This window comes from Rhea americana, unplaced genomic scaffold (genome assembly GCF_003343005.1).
Source record: "Rhea americana isolate MKP2758 unplaced genomic scaffold, rheAme1 scaffold_41, whole genome shotgun sequence".
Classification (NCBI taxonomy): Eukaryota; Metazoa; Chordata; class Aves; order Rheiformes; family Rheidae; genus Rhea; species Rhea americana.
In genome coordinates, this window is record NW_028186546.1 from 5155111 (window position 1) to 5179100 (window position 23990).

At 45.1% G+C, this 23990-nt stretch overlaps 1 protein-coding gene across 1 annotated transcript in view; it reads left to right on the plus strand.

The window, feature by feature from the left end:
• The window catches only part of FGFRL1 (fibroblast growth factor receptor like 1), a 168901-nt gene that overhangs the window by 59412 nt on the left and 85499 nt on the right, over window positions 1-23990 (plus strand). The window contains exon 2 of the mRNA XM_085314705.1: window positions 19202-19474. Coding sequence (XP_085170831.1) covers window positions 19202-19474 — 273 coding nt within the window. The remainder of the gene's footprint in view (window positions 1-19201; window positions 19475-23990) is intronic.

The window sequence follows — 23990 nt, forward strand, 5'->3', positions numbered from 1 at the left end:
GCGCTTTCTCCGGGCCGCGAGACGGCTCGTGTTCCTCCCTAGGAGTGGCAGCATCTCAGTAGTGTGTGAAGCGGAGTCTGTATAATCCTTTGGGATCCTTCAGGATAAAAAGCTACTCTATAAATACTATATCATTTTCATTGTCAGTCTGGATTCAGGGGTGAAATGATCCCACTTAGTTAAAGCAGGATGAAGTGTCTATTTTCATATTTGTTTAATTGAACCACTCAGCGTGTCTGATAGTAATGGCTTTATTTGAAGCATGTGGTTCTTATGAGCTGTTAAGATACCAATAGCATTTGGATTAGTCTTTCTGCCAAGAAAGCCAGGTCAATTCTTCAGGAAAATAAAAAAACTAAGGCAAACTTTATTTTAACAGTGTCTTGAGTTTCACTTTAGGTTCCATAAATATTTGTCAGTGTTCCTTTTGTAAGACCCAAGCGAGCCCTTGGCAAGACATGAGGTCTATCTCCAGAACAGTGAATATAAATAAATTCCCCAAACCATGCTGGAGAACTGGAGGTAACATTAGCCCATGCAAGAGACCTGAAGCCAAGCAACAGGCTGATCATGGTTCTTGAATTACTATTTGTGTAGAGGAGAGGGAGTGAGGGAATGAAAGAAAAATACAGAGAGAAAAAAATATATAAACATTTGTAGACTATATGTGGGAGCCCACACTATCCTGCACAAAAAGGTGGAGGACATTTTCCATGATTGCGACAGAAATGGGACTTCTGCTTGTGTTCCAGTTGCTCTCTGCTCCTAATGCTTCCAGAAAACTTAAGAATATTTCTTTCATGCCCTAGAGGATAAGGGAGGAAATTTCAGATTCATAATGAGGACTGGTAATGCCATCTATTTCAGAGGCTCGGGCCAAAAAAGCACTGTGGAGCCACCCCAGGTGCTCCCCCCACATCCTGTAGTCTCCCCCGAATACTTGTGATATTCTTGAGAACTTGCTTTACTTCTGTGGTTTTCAGAGCTGTATCATAAAATAATAATAATAATAATAAWAAGCCTATAATGCATTAAAAAACTTGCCTATAGCTAAGTACTTAACCAGAGATTTAGGGTGCAGGGATTCTTGATTTAAGAGCAAGCCCTGTTTCCATGCAGTTGAGGGGGGAAATAGCTGAAATTTTATCCCGTCCCTGACCACGGATTGAGATTACCAAAGCGGTACAAACGCAGGGGAGTGCGAATGAAGGAGGTGTATTGAAGGAAGCGGAACCTTGGCTACGAGCAGCTCGCTCTGGTTGCTGGATCCGCTCCAATAAAAATTTAAATTCAGACGCACTGAATGCCTTATTTGTCTGGCTAAGGGGGAGGAAGGTGGGGATGGGCAAAGTTTTTCCTCTACCTCTGGATGTTAAAATAATGGTAGGAAGATGTAAAAACTGCATAGCACTGAAGAATGTGCTGTTGTACCATCAGCTAGTCGGTGGCCCTGTTTTTCTCTTCTTTGCGTGCACAGAGAAGGTACGCGGCATGGATGAAGAGGGATATGAGAGGGGTTTACTCAAGGAAAACCCTTGATAGAGTGAGATGRGAGCCCACCTGCCCATAAATTTAGACTTTCCTAAAAAAATGCTGGGCATTTTTGATCTTCTTTTAAATTAATGGGAGTTGAGCGTTGCCAGCACTTACAGGTTCAGACTGCCTCTTTCCAAGCAGGATCGATGATCTTTGTGTCAGCCCCCAGCTGCCTACCAAGTCCAAGGCTGCAAACATAAAAGGACCACTTACCCCACGCTTTCTGCTGYCGCAAGACAGCTGTTTGGGGCTTTATAGTGCTTGAAACTCCATAGCTTTCTATTCCTGCTGCACCGTTCCTACATACGGTTTTGGAAACAGGGACTGAATTTTCCTAGCTGCTCCTTAATCTGRCTTGTGTGGATGTTAAGGGAAGGGGGGGGGGGAAGTCAGGTAACAACTTCCATCTGCAAAACTACTTCTGGTTTTGTGGCTGGGCTTGAGTCACCCTGAGCATTGTCAGATTGGGTTTTTATTTAAAAATATGCTCTCTCCCTCACCAAAACAGGAAGCATCTTTCCAGGAATGCTTGGGAAAGTTTTGGCTTTTTTATCACTGACATAACTGAAGAAAGTTTTGAACGACTTTAAAGCTAAGAAAGGTTTGGTGGGTCTGAAGAACACTGCCTGGATCCCACAGAAATAAGACCTGTCTTTTCTTCCATCTCTCTAACATGAGACTTTGCTCCTCTGTGTATGGCTGTGTATCTGTCCATGACTACACAAACAGTTTCGGAGCCATAAATGATGGTTTCAGTGTATGGCACGTCCTTGCTGGGAGCAGCTGCCCATGAACACGTTCTGGTCTGCTGCTGTCTACACCACAGGATGCTCTTTTCCGACCATATCTCATGCTTATCATTATTATATGATATATTATATATTATATTGTGTAGCAGTGTTCACAAATTAAACCACCTCAGGGCATGTAGAGTGCTGTAAACTCATTACCTACCTTAACTCATTCTTTCTTGTTCTTAAGAAATTAACCTTTCTCTTCCTGGGGTGATTTAAAAAAAAAAGCCAGTGGGGTCTCAGTCACCCTTTGGAGCTTCATAAATCTTGCTGAAAAGAGCTGCGCAGCCTATATTTTTAGTGCRATTTCATCACATAGCGCATGCCAGTGCTACGTTTTGTTAACTTTACGYTTACCTTTCTGCACAAAAAGCGTGCGAGGAGCAGAGCCCCGGCTCGAGYGCGCGGGCAGGGCGCGTGCTGGCATCTCGCTGCCTGCGGGCCGAGGGGTCGCATTACTTGGGAGCCTGTGCAGCGTTTGCAGGGAAGCTGCTCGGCTGCTGCTGGGGCTCCCGGGTGGAGAAGCAGGCGGGGAGAGATGCTCGGTGTGTTCCTGCTCCGAGGGGTGCTCTTTACACGGCTGCTTTGTCACACCTAGGGTTTTCCTGCCCTGCAGCCCCACTTGCTCTGTGACAAATTATTCCTTAATTGCTGGATGGCAGAAGAAAAACTTTGCAGCCCTGAGGCTATTCCTAACAAATCGCATTACAGAAGCCTGGAAAATTATATTGAGCAGAAAAGGAGCACCGTGAGGTTTCCATGGGTGCCGGGGCCGTGCTTAGCTCAACTGTAGCYGCGTTCTAAAATAAGCTTATTATAACGCAATTATCATAGTAGTGTGTGCACAAATGAGGATATTCAGCAGAGATGTGTTTATAATGTTGTCATTGGGATTAGTGTGATTAACCCATGTCTCTGCTGTGCTTTGAGCTTTCTCAGGTGGATCTGACTCCACTTTGCTCACCCCAAGGAGCTGCCCATGGAGTGCAAAGCCAAAGGCAATGGCAAGGAGACAGGGAGGCGAGTGGTGCAAAGGCAGTGCTGGCCAAGAGGGTGGGCAGTGATGTTGGACCTCTCCTTACTAAGTTGTCCTGGGTATCCTGGCGTAGGTATATTTTATGGAGGAGTTGGCAGGGGGAGAGCTGAGAGCCTCAGCAGAGGCTTGCAGGAGGCTGCTCCCACACAAGACAGGCAGCTTGGCAGAAAGCGCCAAAGTAGAAGTGAAAATGTAGAAAGAGAGGGCAGAGCCTGGGCTTTCAAGGCAGTTGGAGGACTGACCTCTTGATGTGGAGCAAGTGACACTAGCGGAGTGGAGATAGGCCAAGAGGGGCCTTGACAGTGAAGAGAAGTAGCAGGCGTTGCACGTGGTGGGGAAAGGGAGGGCTGGATGGGCGGAGGAGCAGACGTGGCCAGAGCRATGCCTAGAAAACTGAATATGAAGGAGGCCAGAGGGCGTTTTATCACCGTTGGAGGGAAGGAGTCACGACAAAACGTGCTGGGAGCCTGGTGGCATGTATAAGCGAGCGGATGGGGTAAAAAGTACCATCCCACCAGGGACTGGAACGACAGGCAGGAGCAGCAGCAGTGGGAGAAGGAGGTGCAGAGGGGGAGGAAGATGAAGAGCTCCGAGCCGGAGCTGACAGCTTGACATCCGCGAGATGTCAGGGAGGCCGTGGAGAGACGGGCCGGGATGATCTGATCAGACAACTGCAGCGGCTGATTTATGGGGGAAGATTAAACGGGCTGCTTGTAAATATATGTATAGCTTGGCTAAGTGACACCTGGGGGGACAATAACTGTCTGCAAGCGTCCAAAGGGACGGATACCCGAACCAGGAGGAGGGAAACGCTTTAGGAGCATGGAAGGGGATTTTAACCAAAGGCAGCAGACTAAGGAGGAGCAAAGTGGGCTGTATTTCCCTGCTGGGGTAAAACATCCCCCTGCAAGCCTCTTCGGGGACGTTTCTGAGCGCCTGAAACATGTGAATTCCCCTCCATGCTGAGCGTAAATTTAACTAGGATATATATAATGTCTTGTTCATTTACTTACTGTTTGAGAGAAAGTCAGCTTTTAGAAGAAACTTTCTGTGGATTTTTTTTTCCCATAAGCATTTTGATGGAAACCTTTTAAACAGCCCTGCTTCCAAAGCTAAATAGTTAACCAGCTCCTCTCCTTCTGAGTGCCTTATCTGTACCGGTCCATGTCCGGTTGTTCTTCAGACTGGTTTCCTAAGGAGATGAGACCTGCGTGGGGATATTCTGGGGGTGGAGGAGAGGTTGCTCCATATCCATCTCTTCTCATGGCTTTTGAGCTTATTATTAGCCAACTTCAGCCACCTTTCTTTGAAAAGGAGCAATGTGAGAGGTATTAAGAGATGCAGTGGTGGGAGACTGCAGGAAAGTAGATGTTGCTGATGCTGATGTTGAGCCTCTCCTTGTGCAGGAGGTCCACAGGGCATCCTCCATTTGACCTGCCAAACCAGGTACCTTAGTCTTGTTGTGTGTTAGAAATAAAAACAGGTGAGACCCAAATAATACCAAGGCAGTCGTCTCTTGTAGTTCTTCATACAGCCTGTAGCTGCATTTTAGGAGTACAGTGTTTCAGCAGAGACCCATAGGTCTGCTTTTTTTCCCCTGCAAAGAGTTCATTTTTGACCTCTGCGGCTACAGTAAAAGGCAAGCTTTTGCTTCAGCAGGAGCGAAATCTGTGGGGTCCTTTTGAATATTTCTCTCCTTTCCCAATATTACTGAAAATGAGCCTAAAGTGTTGACAGACAGCAGCGCACTCGGTGCACAGGAATCCAACATAAACAGATTTGCTGGTTGTGTACTTGGACGTGTTCAGTGAGGTCTCTGCTTTGATCTTCCCTGCGCTATCCTGAAGCCCAGCGAGCAAAGGCTAAGTAAACAGACCTTTGATTTCAGGGTTGTTTGGAGCAGAGGTCTTGTAAAACTTTTATCAATGGCACAACATGGCTACTGAAGTCCCTCGTGGACTGTAGGTGCTGCAAGAGTAGCAGCATGGTTTTACTGACCCGAAGGTCCCTCTTTCCCCCCACTGCCATAATGACGAACATCTGGAGATAGGAACCAGCTTCCTATGGCATACCAGCTTCCCTAGCAGAGGCACCTGCTTATAGTCTCCTATATGGGGAGTGGAGCATAAGCTGTAGGAGATCCTATAGGTATTAGATCCCACAGCTATTGTGGCTTTTGTTAGTGCATGCTGTAAAGCGCCTAAATGGATCACATGAGACACATGCGTGGGAAACCCTCRTGTTACTAACTGTGCGTGTTTCAACCCTCCTGGGTCAAACACCAGAAAGCCAGTACTCTGGCTTAAATATCATGCAAGCTGTGATAAATTGGATTTTATTTGTTTGCTTCCTGTTTTTAGAGTATTTAGTGATTCCCCACAATCACAAAGGTCAAAAATTTCCTTTCATGTTCAAATAAACAGGAGATGCTCCTTCAAGCTTATGCCTGCAGAAACAGGCATTAGGAAAGAAGGACCTCATATCACAAGACTTGAAAAATAAAGYTATGAGTGCTGTCAATTTTCTGTCAATGTATGTAACACAGGCATTAGGTTGGACTCTGCTTGATTTTCATTTAATATTTTTCTCTATCTTTCCGTGGATTTTGTGAAGGAGGCTTTGGCTTCTCTTCCCCCCACTGYAGAAAAATGATACGAGAGTGAGACCTTGCCAAGATATTTTATTTTTATAAGTGTTATCAATTTTCCAGTGTTTTCATAACTAACAGCCACTGTGCTGAGCGACTGTGGAGCCCAGGCTGTTCTTGGTGGGCTGGAGCTGTCCTCACCGTGTTCCTGGGGAGCTTTGCTGCACTGCAGCAAACTGAGATCCCCCGTCCTCTACCCTGCACCCCAAGTGTGTCTGCTCCTGTCATCACCTGCCATTGCAGGGGAGTTGCAGGGGAATCTGATGCTTTTTAAGAAGTTCAGTGCCTGTCTGGTTTTCTCAGCTGAGAACAAGATCTATTGGGAGATGGAAGAGGAGGGTGRAGGAGAGAGAACAGCTGCTTTTGGGGGCTATAGCTCAATAAAGTCTGTGAAGCTAGGTTTCCAGAAGGATAGTCGTCTTGGAAATTCTCTGGGTGGACTGAGAAACTGGTATTTTGGGGCCTTCTGTTTCTGAAGTAGTCAGAAACATCCTTCTTTCACAATATACGCACAAGCACATACCAGAGGTCCTGGGCAAGATGGAGACTGCTAGAAGGGCGCTTCAGCCCAAAGCTGCATTGAGCTCCGGACCAAACGTCAGAGCGCTTTGCTCAGTCCTATCAATAGTTATCCTTTCTTAGCAAAAACACAAAATGGCAAATATATTAGCCAGCTACCTCAGGCCAGAGAACACTGAGGCAAGAGCCGTAATTTGTCATTTAATAGAGATTACCCATAGGCATCGGCTAAAATGTCGGAGAGTTATTTCTCTTGCTCTTTTATTTCCTTGCAGTGCAAGAGCTGCAGCATGCATTTGCACCCCTTGTAAGGTAATTTTGTCTTTTATCAAGCAGTACAAGCCATTATTCGATAAAAACATTTTTTAAACAGCCTTTCATTTGTCTGTTTTATGACAGCTCTTTGATCGGTGGCAGGGTGTGCAGCACCTTTTGTGATATATAGCAAATTGATTTTACACGTTTCCACCTTTTATCAATGAGGCTTCCAAGAAGGTTTCACCGTAATCAGGTTGGAGATTAACCGTTCCCAGCCGTTGGGAAGGGACTGGAATTTACATGCAATAAAGATTAGGGGATTAGCAACCAATTAGAAAAGTGCTGATTTTTTCCAGCCRCAGGTATGGCAGGGGTCTTAGGTCTGCCTTTTCTGAACTTGCGGATTGACCTCTTGATGCCTTACTTAGAAACACCAGTGTGGAGCACAGAAGCGGTTGCTGAAGTAGGCTCGAGTTCAAGCCGCTTGAATGCTAAAAACAGAGAAGATCAGAAATCTTCAGCATTCACGTGCATAGACCAGGGCAGGCTGAGCAGCCAGGCTGCAAAAAGTCTTGAAGCTGCAGTCCGGATGACGACAGCTGATGAGATGTCTGCACATTCGTACCCCAACACGTGCCGCGTGGGATAAACCAGCTATGCAACCACGCAGCGAGCCGGGGTTCCTGGCTGCTCGGCTTTCCTGGGATAGCCGTTCTGCTCCCCGGGTTTCTCCCCCGCAGCCCTTGCAGAAGGGCAGCGGGGACGGCGCGTTGCTAGACTGTGCGGTAATAGGAGYGGGCGTTAATTGGGGTTGCTGCTCAGCCCTATCTACCTGGAGGCTACGCCGTCGCGCGCGGCCAGCCGTGCGGGAGACATCGTTGGAAACCGCGGCRCGGTCGGTGTCAGCAGGACTCTTGCATGCTCCGTTGCTGCTCAAGTTTGTGCAGTTAGGGTAAAGCCAGCATCAAACCGTTGCAGACCGAGGTAACAACTGGTGTGCTAGTACGCTGACRCTTCTTCAGGTGATAATTAGCACCATCTTTCTTTGCTCAGTGATGCACAGAGATGAAAGACTAGCAATGTGTTGCAGGATCTTCATCAATTTCCAATATTTTCCCAAAATGGGTAGTTTGGGGAATTCAAACAACTTTATATTTTACATCTTTGTTTTTAATATTTCGGCTTAGGCAGAATATACCCACTGTTACGTGCTGTTTTGCTCAACCAGAGATGTTCCATGCCTGGTAAGAGAAGTGCAGGAAAAGTATCTTCCTCCAGATGAAGTGCAACCACTTCTGAGCAGCAAGAGTTGCAGCACAGCCTCAGCCCTGCCAGAGGAAATACTCCGATTTTGTCTGATATTAAAGCTAAGCCCTCCTGGGCACAGGACAAGGGGGTGTGATCAGATTTAGCAAGCCTAGCAGAACAATGAGTCTCCACCACGTCAGACTGTGCCAAAGATGGGCAGGCATCGCTGCATGTTTTAACACTGTGTTGTGGTACTGGAGCAGCAATGATCCATGTGAAGAAAACATTACTTTCTTTCCTTTGGGTGTTGACTGGACCCGAGACAGTTTCCTGTATGAGAACTGATGGAAAAATAGATTTGAGATGTGAAGGCTTCATGCGTTATCAAGTCCTGGCTCCTGCCGGTATCATGCTTCAGCAGTGTGTGCTGCAGCACCTGGGGAGCAGGGAACCAGATGTGAATGCTGTAAGAATATATTGATGGTTTTCCTTTTTTTTGTATGCTGTAAACTTGGTGTCTCTTGAGTTCACATGTATGTCTTCTGGATGAGCTCATGGGGTGGAGATGATAGGAGGTTTCTCTTTAAAAGCACACCCCCGATCCAAACTAAAACGCTAATGAAGACACACTTAAGGTAGGCCGTTATAATGAGGGTTTAATCTGGAGACGRTCACAGTGCTCTCAGCACTTCCATCAAGTCTAGCATGGACGGGAGGTTTTGGTAGAGTAAAATATGAATAGATTGCAGGCAGGTTTTCAAAATGCCACTGTCTTTGAAGGAGCCAGAAGGTCAGCTTTGGTTTGCATTTTTTCTTTGCAAGTAAGAAAAACTTTCTTTTTTTTTTTTTCCATTTCTGATCTTGTGAAAATTTTCAGTATTTTAATTTATTCCTGACCTAAAACAAAACTGATTTCGTGTTTTTGTGAACAGCAATCCATTTTAAAAAGCACTGTTGCTTAATCTGCACACTTTCAAAATAATGACTGACTTGCTCGTGTGCATTTCATTGTAAGTAGCTTAAAATTCTGAAGCAAAAGATGTCTCAAACTGAAAAATGAGAAGCTTGAAACAGAAATCTTGACAAATCGTAGTTCTTGACAAAATGCCATTTCCTAACAGAAAAAGCTTTCTACAAACACTCCCTACCAAGCCTGCTCTGCAGTGATTCAGCTAGAAGTGCCTTCTGTTTTAGAGCAGCCTCCGAAAATATCTTCAGTTCCTAAATACCGTGGTGTTTATCTCTTTGTGGTCACCAACAAACAGTTGTTYCTGCGTTTTTGCGGCTACCAAACTTAGAAGCCCCTTCTGACGGGGGCCCAGCAAGCAGAGGGCTGCGAGCAGCCGCTCCATGTAGGGAGCCGCCATGGATTTCCCAACAGCAGAAGGCTTGCGGATATTTTGGCAGCTTCTCCGCTTTGAGATACTGATTGCTCAGGCCTATTTGGTGCAAAGTGCTTAATGCCCTTATTACACCTTTTCCACCTTGGRTATTGGGAAAGGCCAGCGGGTACCAGTGCTGGATGGAAGCACCAACTCTTCTCCAACTTCATCTCTTAAAGAAGAGATTTTGAGGAAAACTGATACACCTTAATGAATATTGGAAATACCAATCTTGGCAAACCACTATATAATCCAGATGTGAATGCAAAAGGACACCGTGATGGTGTCCTGCAGTAGACTAGCCACCAAGGGCTATCAAGAAGGCGAACCAGCTGTTTTCAGATCTTCCCTCCCATCATTCCTGAATATGGCACGGAGTCAACCCTCGTGGTTTGTATTTCCCTGCAGACATAAACAGTGACACTTACAATTTCCTGCTTGTATGGCTCGCGCAGAAATGTCTGTCTGTAAGGGAAATGGCTAATTACTTATTAAACCTTGTACTGTGCTTAGACTGGGTTAAATGCTGACTAGCAGAGTTTGACGGTAATCTGTGTCACCAAGCATGAACCTGAGCATCCTATTTGGTAGGAGCAATTCAAATAAAAGGATTAGGTGATGGAGAATTGCGCATACTCAAGGGCACGAGCTAGGGAGCAGAGTACTGTGTTGAGTCAGAGAAAGTGTTGAAGTCAATACCTTTCTTTGAGGCCTTGTTTTTTGGGATACRATTGCAACTGGTGGCTCACAGGGGAATTTTGTTACAGAATAAGTGAATTAAACTGAGATTTGCAGAGTGTCTAGTTTGTTTTGCTATAAGTCTTATAGTTGGTGGGAGATTTGGCCGGGAAATCCACTGGGCTCGGGAAGCAGTTGGAAGGGCAGAGCACAGTTGCATTTATGTCATATTTGGGGTAGATTAACCCCAGCAGCTAATTCAGGCCTGCCTGGCTGGATTGTTTCCCGGAGATTATGGGAAGCAAACAAACTCCTCGCGYTGGCAGACGTGGTACTGCGGTGACTTGTGATGGGGACGCTAGGGGCTTTGGGATGGCTTTGGCGAGCGCACGTTTGAGCTCTCAGGCAGGATTTCCAAGCGGATTCTGTATCCTCCTGCCTTGCTCAGGCCAGAGGGTTTCTAGCTTTCTTCCAGCGTCAGGCAGTTTGTGCTGCCTGGAAGCAGGGTGCTAAAAAAGCCTTTAATTTCAGAACCTTGAAAAGGTATCTTTTAGGAAAAGCAAGTTAAGAATGTCATTATTCAGTCAGTTTGCTTTCTTGAACAGGAAAGAAAAGAGTAGATTGGAGAGGTAGCTGTGCCTAGGCATCCTTGTCATATTTATCTCTTTTCTAAAGACAGCTTTCTAGTCATCTGCTATATCTGAAGCTCCCTGTCAATATGATTTTAGGCTCTGAGTAAAAATGTTAGTCTTCTCTTTTGGGCCATGCTAAACCCACTGGCAGCACTTTAGAAACAAGAAATAATACCTTTTTCTTCCATACTAGAAGTGAAACATTCTAGAATAAGAAGTCTGTTTCTTCAAAAGTTATTGGAAATAATCCTAACTCTCCTCTCTGTTTGCTACCTCAAGACCTAAGGGATAAAGTTACTACTTTTTGCTGCTGAAAAAGTATTCAGCAACACTTGAAATTGAATGTCACCCATGCACATTTAATTTAATAAGATGGTAATTTCATGTTAAATAAATACCAACCGACTATTGAAAGCATATGCTCAAAGGATTTAAAAACCATGTAAAAGATATGTATCTCATCTACTGTTGTTGAACTGTAATAAATCTGTGCAATAACCAAGTGCCAATTGTTTAACATACAATAACTATTTTATTAAATTGCAGTGAAATGTGTATGCATGGCACTTAATTAAATGGAACATGTTCCCAAATATTCTATTTTTTCTTATTTTTGGAACTTCCAGAGTAGAAAATTTACTGGCAGCCTTCACCCAAGGGGCCAGTTATTACTCATGTAAAAATATGGCAAGCACTTCTTGTGCTATCAATAAATATCCTTTTTGTCCATTTAGTCGAGGAAGCAGCTCCTAGCACGGGGGTAGGGAAGAGAGAGAAAGTATGTCACTTTGCTTGCTGTAAAATGAATCTGAAAAACCGTTTTCTCCGTCGCTTTCCTGGGGTCAGCTCTGTAGGCCTAACCTAGAACTTGCTCGTGCGAATTGTCCCCTATTCCCAAAGCTGAGTTTGGCCATCCGTTGGGGCTGGTGCACAAATACTTGTGGTGTTTTTGTGTTCCTCTCTAAAAGTCTTTTGAGTGTTCTCTTYGCTCGGCAGAGATGCTGCTAATATTTTTTTCTTTAATCTTTTGATTGTTTTCGATAAACACTGTTTTKGTCTGTGGGTTGCCAAGCCAAGAAGGACCTATTATCTCATCTAATCTGATCTCTTTCTGTCACATGCCAAAGTGTTTGGCCCAGTTGCCCCTACCCTGCCTCTTATTTTCTTTGGCTAACGCATACCTTTTGGAAAAGCAGCCTATCTTGTTTTGAAAATATGAGAAGCTGTTGAACACACCAGTCCTTCAAACTGCATATTGCAACAGTTAATTGTATGCATGGGCAAAGCATTCATCATTTTATCTCTGTCAAAATAAGCATTGTTATCAACTCTATTCTCCATGTAATGGCTCTCCTCTGTGCAGAGAGCCTACACTAGCCTTTGAGGAGCACCTGCTCATATCCATTGAAGCTCTTGCCATGGCTGTAAACTCTTTGGTGGTGGAATTGTGTTTGGGTGGGTGTTTGTCCAGCCCTCAACATCACAACCCCTCAAATGCCAATACAAATAGTGGTACTGATGATGTTTAGAGAGTGTAAGAAATGTATAAACTTAATGTTGGTCTGGCAGAGAGGATTAAATTTTATCCTATTATGCGCAGGAATTGTCCAGCCCAGCTTTCTGGAGATGGACTCCCAAAGTCAACCAACTCAAGAAGCAAGTATAAAATGTGGCTTTTAGATGGCCATTTCTAGCCTTCCACATTAATTCTGAAGTGTGGGGGAACTGAGAAAAATCAGCTTTAGTGTGGGCCACTCCTGTACTAAGGGTGTTTGAAGATCAGGGTTTACYGTGATGGGTAGTGTGAAAATAAAGAACTAAATGAAGCTGCCTAGTGTTGGCCTCAGAGACTCTGTTCACATTGAGCAAGTGTTTTGGTTAATGGCCATCATTTTACTCCTTTATGTCACTGTAATCATGAAATTTGTCTGTGTTTTGCTGTATCTGTTCATGGACATGGATACCTATGGCGTGTGGGTACTATAGTCCCTGATGTTCTTTGCATGTGTTGATGGGTTGTTTGGGTGCTTCATGGTAAATGGCTTTGCTAATTTGCTAACAGCACTTCAAAGAAATCTTATCTTCATGGAAAGTGAATGTGTTTGGTATTAAATAATAAAATATACATAACCCATGGGGCTCTTAAAACTTATTTAACTTCTTTATAACTTTACAATGCAGTATGTGGATATTATAAATTACTTTTCATTCCAAGAAACTGTCCGGGCTGGTTGACCTTCCTTGGAATTTCCTCTTTGTAATTACGTTTAATGTGTTAATAAAGTTCACTTTGAACTGTATCATGGCAAATGGTCTCATAGGACATGGGTCAACACTGGTGTGTTCACCATATGTGAAGCTTGAAGCTAACATGCAGTTTAGTTCGAGGAATAACAAGGCTAAGTCTAAACAATTGTAGAAGCAGTATCTCCTCCCCAGGTTAGCAGTAAAAGGGGTTCATAGAAAGTTAGGAATGTGGAGTGGGAAATCATTTAGCTTTCACTGCTAGGTGTTACTAAATTATAGCACTAGCTTCGAGTCACTATCAAAACACCATATATCTAGAGGGTTTTCACGCAGAGCCATAAATCATGTTTACTACATGTATGAGTTGAACGAGTGCATGAACTTTGCAATGCAGTCCAGGAAAATATAATTATATGTGTGCTTGGATTTGACTGTGAGAAATGTGGACAGGAAGCTCTATTCCATACCTCTGTTGTGTCTTAAATACGCTTCTAGAAACTGTTTTCGCAGCTTCCTGGAAATAGCCATTTATTAAAGCAAAGAGACTTAGTCGGATTTTGCTCCTTTYGCCAAGAAAGGGCAACCACCAGCGTTTCCAGGCGCTTGGGGGGCAAAGGAAAGGAATGCTTGCAAAGCAGTGTCAGCAGCAGAGCCCCAAGTGGGGCTTTTTGATGGTATAGGATGGTAGAGAGCAGTATCGCAGGGTATAAATTGAAAATTGCCCAGCTGTTCACTAAGACAGGTGTAGGATCTGTCTTTTATATAATGAAACAGAATGGAGATTCCAGTTGCTTGTATTCGTAAATGAGGCAAATAAATCTGCACACTTGTCTGCATGTATARGAGCAGAAATATTTAAAACAAATGAGGTGATCACAGCGTTTCCTTGTTAATGTTTGATTGGGCTTTTATGATCTTGAGCAGAAAACCTGGCATCTCTCTGCGTCTGTTGGTTTCTTTCTGAGTGTATTTATATGTATTTGGAGATGGGGAAATGGAGAGCAGGAAAATAAGTTGGTGGAAAATGTAGGGTCTGGCTTGTTTAAATTATATTTTAAGCCTGATTGCACCCTGGCCCTTGGAACTCCAGGCATGATCCCTTCTAGCAACTAAAATGATTTGAATGTTACGGGGCAAAGTTATATTTAGTTTGTATTTGGAGAAAGAATAACAACCAGGCGCAGGGGGGAGGCAGCTGCATTCTCTTCACTTCTTCCCGAGCCCCGTCCACGGCTGTCCAACCCCACCCCTCACCCGAGGCCGAAATACTAAGAAATGGCTCTCTCAGATTATTGGGCCGAGGACGAGGAGCCGAAGGAGATCAGCTCCTGCTGCTTTTGTGCCAAGGTGGGGCCTCATTTCTCCTAACCGTTGCTTCTGGTCTCATGGGCTGGGAAGTCAGCCGCTCTGTTGTCTCCAGCATGGGGTGGTGTAAAGGGAGCACCACCCTGTASCTGGAGATCAGGCTTTGCGCAATGGCAGATTGCAAGAATAGGAGCAAAAAGCAGTTGCTGTTTTCACTCCCCCTCTCCCYTCCAGCTACAAAAATGTGTGAAAATCTGTATCGGCAATTTTGGTGCAATATCTACCTGGAACCTCAGGTTCGGCCACTTCTCCCACATCCTAATGCAAGATGCTGCGTGGAGGCTCGCTCTGTCTCTAGCACCATCCGTGCTTGCAGATTCTATGCACTCTGCCTGATGGCAAAGAAATGGAGGGGAATATGGAAGAGGGATCCCTCCCCCAGGATTTCCACCCAGGCCCTGAGAGCATCACTGTCTCCTGCTCTGTCTTGAGAGGACCCAATCTGCAACCTTGGCCTTCAAGTGAAGGCTTGGGGCAATTTTTGGAGTCCCTCCAATAGCTGGGAGTAACGATAGCAGGATTTGCCCAGAAAGATGATATCTATTGGCATTAAAAAATCCATGTTGGTAGATACRTGCATTCAGGCTTTTACAATATGAATGTTTGTCAGATTTCAGGTTTTAAAACAGTCCCTCATGGGGTTGYTACCTAGTTCTTGTGTTGCCCTAATGCACAACCCACAAGCAAGGCAAGAGCAGCACTGCAGCAAGCAACTATATGATATTGCTCTCAAAATACATTAGATATGAGCTCTGACCTGCTCTGAGAGGCTAGGAGTGACGGGGCTGAGACACTGGCTGAGAATATACTGCTTGGACAGCAATTGCGTCTGCTTTCCAAGGCTGGGTTTGAGCACAGGGCAGCAGTCGGAGGCAGTGAGCACTGGGACATTGGCAGCGCTCAGAGTTCAGCCCATTTTTACCTCGCTGGCAGCTGTAGGTGAAGCGGCAGGTGGTTTCCCGGGAGTTTGCTGCTCAGAGCAGCTGGAGAAATGGATCCTACCACCAGGGCCACGGACTGAGCGCTGGGCTCTGCTTCCACGGTGGTGCACTCAGCTGTGSGCGCGCACGTGCCCTGGCCCTGCAGCCGGGGGCTGGGGAGGGACCCCTGTAACCCTTTGCCTTGGGAATCATGTGCAAAGGGAGAGAGCTGAGAGAAGAAGAGTTTGGAGGAAGAAGTATCTTATGTCATCTAACACACGGCAAAAGGATAAGGAAGAAAAGAAGGAACATAGTGAAGGAGGAAGGTGCATGGGTGGACATCTGTGTAATACGTAGGCATGTATAATAGGCTTGCAAGTAGCTTGTCAGATGAGATAGGAAAGGATAGGGAGCTCAGCAAGCCAGTGTGACAGAGCGATGTTAGAAGGCAGCATCACCTAAAGTAGCTACCGAGGGCTGAGTTCCCCTCAGTACCACCAGTGCTGCTGAAAAAGGGGGGTGTTCAGCGTGTTTTCATTGCAGCATGCAGTCCCTTGCAGGGCTGGTTGCCAGTTGGTAGTTCCTGAGCATGGTGAATTATTAATGTGGAGTCAGCCCACCCCTGCTGAAGTGCCAAAGTGCTGCAGTGATGGAGGCTAGGGGCAGGCTTTGGGATCTGCAGCTTGTTCCTTTAACAGAGGATGGAGCTGTCATAAAGCAGCCCTGGAAATTAAACAGGACATGAGCAGTTCTGGGCATTTTCAATGCACAGATTCAGAGTGGGGATATGTTTCTGCACACAGTGCACATGGGTGTTCCTGAAGGGCTCTTTTTCCACCACATTCATGCCCCTCTTCATTACCTCCCCCCAAAATCCTGACAGCACAGAGCAGCAAGATGTGCCAAAATGTATCTTGACTTGAAGAGCATTCATCCATCACTATTGTACTCCCAAGGCAGGATTCAGCAAATATGTAGTGAAACAAGACACAGGAGATGCCTGCGTATTAGAAAGAGATAGAGATCCATGATGATATCAACATTTGATTTTGCCATAAGCATCTACAGGAGGTCCAGCTCTCGTTGGTTTGCCAGGGCCTCTGAAGCCTCTGGTGTATGCAGAGGGACTGATTCCAGAGAGAGAGTACTGCTTACACAGAAAGTTATTRATATAAAGATGATAGATAATAAAATGGGAATATTTACTGCACCAAACAAACAGAAGGAAGCTTTTAGCATCTGTGCCCTGGGATAGCACCTTGCTGAGGAGTGCCTGCAGCTCTATCCAACAACATTTACAGCAGGAAATAAAGCAAAGGGACTTATTTATTCTTCATCCTGAGAAAGGCACTGGAAGGACTAGCAAATGGGAAGGGGGCTGCGAAGGGCCATGCTGGCATTTGTCTTTTCAAGCAGAAAGGCTCTCAGAAACACTCCCTTTTCTGAATGCCGAAAAGGTCTGCGAATAGATCCTGTGACAGAGAGTGATCCAACAATTCCTCAGAATGAAAGGTCAATCAAAGGAAAATGGCATTTAGGAGGACCAAGCTTATTGCTGACCCAACCATGTGACAGATCCAGAGGCAACTCCAGTGCCATCAGGAGAGCTGCTTGTGCTGCCTGCCCCAGCAAGGCACATGACGTGACTGGGAAACTATCTGATTCCTCCAGGTCTAAAAATTTGTCAGGAGTCAACCTGAATGTCGGAAGGAAAAGGGGTTTGAAGGAGCTACAGCAGGGTTTCCAAGCTGGGAGGAGGGTGCTCTCTCTCTTCTGTCCCTACTTGCCCTTCACCAAACATTTCTCCCCAGCACTAATTATAGGTCTGTTTTGCCATCTGAATATGCATTGAGTAGTATCCTGGCTCTCAGATAGATTGCAATGAAACTATACATAAAGTTTGACTTGGCTTGGTGGGGCTCCAAGTCAGAAGGGACCTCTACAAGGGCTGACCTAGAATTTTAACAAGGCTCTGAACTTGTCTGAGTAAGCATATATATAAGTAAGTGCCAAGTATGTAAATGTAGTAGAATTTGGGGCTGGATCCTCACCTTGTGTCAGTGAATTCTGCTTCACTAAAGCCTACACACACAATCTCTTTGAGTGGGTGGATCTTCTCTTTAAAAAAATCAGGAATGAGGTTTGCCTCAGATCAGCATTCAGAGCATCTTGGGATAATTGTCCAAATCTTTCCATCCACAGAGTTGGCTGGAGATCTCCTAAGTGGAGAACATCAATAGTCTGGATTGCAGGATTTAGAAAACCCTGCTTAGGCAGACATTTCTCATGGTGTTTTGCCAGTTCCCTTGGAGCATGGGAAGGCACTGTTACCTGCGAGACTCCCTCTCCTGCAGGTGTCTGCAGAAGGTGTGCCAGGAGTGTGTGGTAGTTATCTTTGTCCAGGAATGACTATTCTCAGAATAAGTGCTCTCAAGACCCCTACTTCAAAAATTCATCAGACCTTGAGTCTGTCCAAACTAAAGCTCTTTGGTTTAACCAGGCTCTTAGCTAAACTAAGTCATTACTTTTGAGCTAGTTGCTGACCTTTTTCTCAACTTGGGAAACACTTCTGCTCAGCAGCAAAGCTGTGAAACTCATAGATGCTATTCAACATGAGTAATGGAGACAGCAGCTCTGTAGTCATTCATGAGCTGGACTGTACGTACTGCCTTAGTCATGTCGGGGAATATTCAGACAGATATTGAAATAATAGGAATTAGTCATGAGGAAGTGTCATGAGCTCCATAGCTTATCTCATGTGGGTCCAATCCTCTAAAATATTAGGAACGGAAATATGATATGAAGAAGCAGTTTCAAATCCCACAGACTTCTTGTGAAGTCTAGGTGCAAGTCAGCATCATCACTCCTTACCRAAAAGTTTTGTCTTTAAGCAAGAGCACGACATTTACTATCACACCTATTTATAGAATTTTCTGGGAAAAGCATTACTATTGCAGCTTTAATGGGGAACTTCTGCAAKAGACTAATGAAAAGGCAGAAAGATACAGGAAAAAGAAACTGTGCTTTAACACTTCAGAGCTTTGGGAAGAAGTTCCAGGCTGAATTAGCTAAGGGACTGCTCCCACTGTTTGAGTCCGTATTACTTCTTTTCCTTGAGTGTTGGCCTGTCCAAGTGTGTACTGTTACCATGTGGCAAACAGTGTGTTCACTCTGTGGCATTCCAGGGCCACTCTGYTTTACATGAAATTATGACAAATAATTTCAAAGCACAAATGTTTATTCATCAGATTAAACCAACAGGATTGTCAAGACAATGTATAAAAATATCCTCTTTTCAATACCTGCAATGTTAACCTGTCAGGCTGTGCTGTGTCCTTCAGAGAAGGATACCCCAGCGAATGTCCAACAACTGTTCTACTGCAGGTGTATACATCTCAGATAAAGCCCATCTGGTTACTATTAAAAGTAGCTACTGTACACACAACATGAAAGGATTATAACTTTTTCTTTGCGGGGTGTAGGGGAAGGGAGTGTTTTGTTTTAAGTACCACTGCTGMTCCTAATTTTGCCTTCAGGATTGGTGCTAAGTTTAAAACAACTACAGTTGTTCCACCGACTGCAACCCAACAGTTTGGGTATTGGGCTCCTTGTGCTAGGAAAATRGGGTACTTTGGAAAAGGAAGACAGAATCAGAGCCAAGATTCCTTGGTTGGTTAGAGCTGCTGGTTAGCGTGAGCTGCTAATGAGGTCAAGGCTGCAGCTTCAGGTCTTGCGCAGGCCAGTATCTCTTTTGATGTATCCCTCTGTAATCACTTGCAGTTTTAGCCTTGGTTGGAAGTGATTTTTAGTAATCAYCTTTTACAATATCTTTATATAACAGTTAATGTAGTAGTGGCCTGATTCATGATTAGCCTTTAAATCAGTGTCATACTACTGCAAAAAGCAATAACAACTCTTCCCCTTCCTGTTTTTTCTTAGGCCCACCGAGGATTGCCGATAAAGTGATCCACCGTCAGTCTGTGAGATTAGGCAGGACCATCAAGCTCCTGTGTCCAGTGGAAGGTGACCCACCACCTCTCACCATGTGGATGAAGGATGGGCGGACTATCCACAGCGGCTGGACAAGGTTCCGAATCCTTCAGCAAGGGCTGAAAATCAAGGAGGTGGAAAGCGAAGATGCGGGAACGTACATTTGCAAAGCTACCAATGGCTTTGGCAGCACAAATGTGAACTACACCCTCATTGTGATTGGTGAGTACAGCTGGAGGAAAGCCAGGTCTCACCTGCTTTGGGGGAGAGGGAGAGTGCGATTTCTTTGCAGCTAGCTGTCAGTGACTGCAGATTTGCTTTGCTAATCATTTACCGACCTCCCCTCTTAACTGGCCCATTCCAGTGTTTGAGGATTGCCAGAGTTGGCTGTGTTGCTGCACATCTTCTGCATTGCAGCCGGCTGCAGGCAGATAAGATTACGGAGTGCCAAAGGTTACAAATAAACAGAAATGATGCAATAATCACTAGGGTACAGATCGCAGCGAATTCCACACAGGAAAGCTGTGTGATAAGGGGAGGTCACACTGATCTTTATGTTTGCTGTTGGAACCGGATAGTTCTCAAAACAAATGTTAAGGCATCCATATAAAAATGCACAGCTGGGGAATCCATGTACTGAGTTTTCACAAAGAGTGGTGTCTCCAGGAACAATAATATTTAGGTTGAAACAAGGCTCAGAGCTGGCATATGACTCAGGGATGCTCAGTTCCTGAGAAATCTCCGTGGTGGAGACAGGATTTAAAAAGCTTCAGCTCTCATCTTGGAGACATGGGTTCTTTTGCTATGATTTTGACTTACCCCAAAGAGCTTGCTTGGCCTAGAAAGCATGTCTTGGGGTCACCTGTTGGGCTGAGTGATCATGAGCCCCCTGAAGAACCTTCTGCTGGGTAATCGGAGAGTCTCCTGTTGTTGCTGCTGTGGAAATGTGTTCGTTGCTCCTTAGCTGAGGGAGCTGGAAAGAGACTGGGTGAAATTTGAGTGGTGGAGAATGTTGAAGGGGCAAAGGGAAAGGGTACAAAGTGGGATGAAATCATGTATCTTGCTCACTGTTTCTTAATCGTCTCTTGCAGTACTTGGTCCATAAAGTTTGTTTCAGTTTGAAACAACTAAAAGATCTTACTGAGATCTGTGTTGCTTGATAAGACATGAGGGCCCTACTTGAATTCTGTCCAGTTCCCTCTTCATCCTCCAACAACAGCGCTGAATGCCCTTTGTGTCAGGAAATGGCTCTTTGCCCTCAAAAGTCTCTGTGGAGAGGAAAAGTGCTAATCATGCAGCCCTACATGTTGCTCTGAGGAGAGAAAGGTAGCTTTTCCTGCCCACAGGAAAGAGCTTATGACTCAGCCCAAACCAGTTTCTGCATTTCTGGCTCTCCCTAAGGAGACAGGATAAYGGAGGAAGGAACTCATTGCCTGGCATCCCCCTCAAAAAGGGACATCTTCTGAGCTATCTCTTGCAGAGGTGTGCAATCACACGGTGCCTGGGCCCAGCTGCATACAGTGGAGCTGTGGGAAGAGTTGGTAACTTGGATACAGGAAAGCAGAGGCCAGCACTTGTACTGGAAGCTGGTTTATTGGACAGATTTGGCCAAGGTTAGTTTGGTTGTAGGAGCACCAGGAGTGCATCTGGAACTCCATGGCTGAGATACATGGGGAAAGGAAAATTGAGAACTCTGATTTTTCAGAGGCAAAGTGCCTACTGTGATTGACCTCTGACATCTTATGACTTCCAAACCATAGTTGAGCAAGAGCTGGTTGGCCAAAATTGTGTGAGAGAAATCTTCCTCCCCTCCCCCCAGAAAAAAGGGTACATGATAGATGATTATATTGCAGTGCTCAGGTGCTGTTGGTATAGGTACAGTATAGATACAGTCTCAGGGGTGGTTTGATGTGAGATGCTCAGGACTGAAAGGGCAAAGGAACAGATACACCATCTGAGATGCTGCGGTGTAGCTGACAACAGCCTCAGCAATGGGTTGATGTTCTCAGGCAAACCACTAATGCTGAAAGGCTTGTTAATGACCCCAAGGGGTGCAGGCAGCGRGTTCCCTGTGGATAGAGTTGCAGGATGAATCACTGGGCAGTGCTGGGTGTGGGAGTGAGGAGGCAGGGGCCACCTCGAGGTCAGTGACTAGCTCATTGCAGAGAGCTGAATTTGCTTCCTTTTGCATGGAGGAAGCAAAGACACTAGGAATTACTCATCAAGAGAACAGCTACCTTTTATTTGGGGGCTGAAGATTGCACTCATTGATGAGATTGTAGCACCAGAGATCCCTGGCTGCTCACTCCTGGCCATTTCCCGACTGCAGGCTGGTACTTGCAGGGAACAAGCTGCAGCCTGCTGTCCCCAAAGCCACCCTGTTCTGCCTGCCAGGGGACTTAGACAGGTAAAAGTGAGAACAGAGTTTAGGGCCAGTATCTGGCTGTCTGCTGCTTAGCACTTGCCTGATATTTTTCTCTTCCTTCCCCTCCACAGTACGGGGGCTGCGGTGGGTTCAGAGCATGTAGCAAACACTTGGCACTGCTTGATAGAGGATTGTCATCTGGTAAGAGGGTGATTCTAGGAGAAGGCACTTTGTTGCAGAGCCATTACAGAAGAGAGACCAGAACATAAATGTCTTATCAGGAAAGAGATGCTTAAGTGAGGGAAGCCCTCTTCCTGTGAGACTCCTGTAGCATCAGTAGGACGATGTGTAAAAGCTGACATACAACTTACATGCAGTTTACAGTTTTGATTTTCCTCATTCATCTCTTTCCTATGCATGTTCATCCTCCTCTTTGCTACCTTGTACAGAAATGATAAAGTGGAAATAGTCTATAAAGATGGTTGTAACCCCTTTTGGAAGTGACTTGGTCCTTCCTGACTGATTAGCAGAAGGGAATGTTATAGGAGCTTGCTTCAGCCCTGCTTCTACTTCTTTAGGATCAGGAGGTCACCAAAGTCTTTAATCTTCTGTGTCCTCTACCAGCACCCTCTGTAAGACTCAGGGCCCAAGTGGCTCCCATTACTCCAAGAGACAGAGGCACGTTGGCATCTATGAGTCAAAGGAGGCCTCGAGTGTTCTTGGTAGCACAGCAAAAACACATGAGAGGGAAAAGCCAGGGGATGCAAGGTAAATGCTGGACTAGCATTCAGGAAGGATTGAGGCAAAAGCTCTAATTCAGTTGCTCAGGGAAATTGGATTATCAAGTTAAATTGTGTCAAGAACAATAGCGTTCATTATATTTGGCACTGGAAAGCCCTGGGCACAAACAGTAGGTATTCGGGGCCTCATCAGGCAGCCGTGGAAGGAAATGGCAAACTCCCACCAGCCTCTGTGGGTGTGAGATTGAGCCCTATGCAAACAAATATTGATTACCCAGTGCCAAGAAAAGGGCAGCTTTACACTAAATGTGTGACAGACATGTGGGCTGAGTAATCAGTCATCTCCATGTGTCCTTCTTYTAATGTTAGCTAAATACAGTATTTCTTAGCTTCTGTTCACCTTCCTTTTCACGCAGCGTACTCCTGTGTGGTGGTGTTGCTCAGACCATTTCTGATGGATTACTTTATGTCCCTCATCTCCAGAGACACAGACATGTTCCCAAAATGTTTTAAACCWGTTGCTCTTCACTAGAAAACTTCCCCCCTGCAATCAAACGTTCCTCTGGGATCTTTCTTGCCAGACTTTGCAAGTAAACACACGAGTATCACTGACCTACTCTTCCAAAGGATTCAAACCTTTAAGGCTTTGACCAGATGCTTGTGTTCATCCTGGTGAAAACACTTTTGATTGAGAAAGGTCCTTTGTTGATTTTCAAGAAGGAGGAAGTGTTTTTAAACCAACTGCGTGTCCATTTCAGGACTGAAGATCAAATTGATGGAGCTGTTTTGTTTATGCTCCGGAAAGCACAAACTTGATTAGGCAGAGTGGCCTTTTGAACCATATGGCCTTTTCTTTCTCTGCTGCTCTCCCGCTTCTTCAATGGAGAAAAAGTCCTCTTATTCCAGCTTTGTTACTAACACTAAACGCACATAAACCACAGGTGTCAGACACCAGCAAGGTGGTTAAGATATTAAATCTAGAGTAGAACAGAAGACAGATTTAAAAGGATTCTGTCAAATGATTCATTAATTTTCAGTACTTGAGAAAATAAAATCCATTTGGCATGAAACCATTCTGGGAGTCTGACCACTAGTTTCTGGAATTCATTCAATACTGCTTATTGAAACATTTTGGAGTTTTGCTTATTAATCTTAACTCTTATTAATTAGTCTTTACATTCCATTAAAGTGTAGAGAAGCAACAAAAATCTGTGCCATTATACAAATGAGTAACGAGAGCCCGTGGACATGCCTACACCAGTGGGTGCCGGCGGAASTGGCAGGGGTGAGCTCCTTTGTCTGCCTTGCAGGTTGTTCTCATGTCACTTCGGGGCTTTTGTAGCAGACCTTGCTTGCAACCAACCAGCTCAGTGCAGAGCAAGCTYGGATCTGCCTGTACCCATCTGGTAGACATACCTACACACTGTCTGGCTGGAAGAGTCTGCAGTCTGCGTGCRCAAATGAGATGGATTGCTGTGATTTTACAGATGGTAACTGAGGAGAAGAAAGATCAGATGATTAATCCAAGACCACAGAAAATGTGAGATGTTGCTCAGCGTTTAGCCTAAAACTCTAAATATCCCACTAAAAGACTATTCCTCCTTCACAGTGCTTGGGAAAGTCTTTTCTTCCT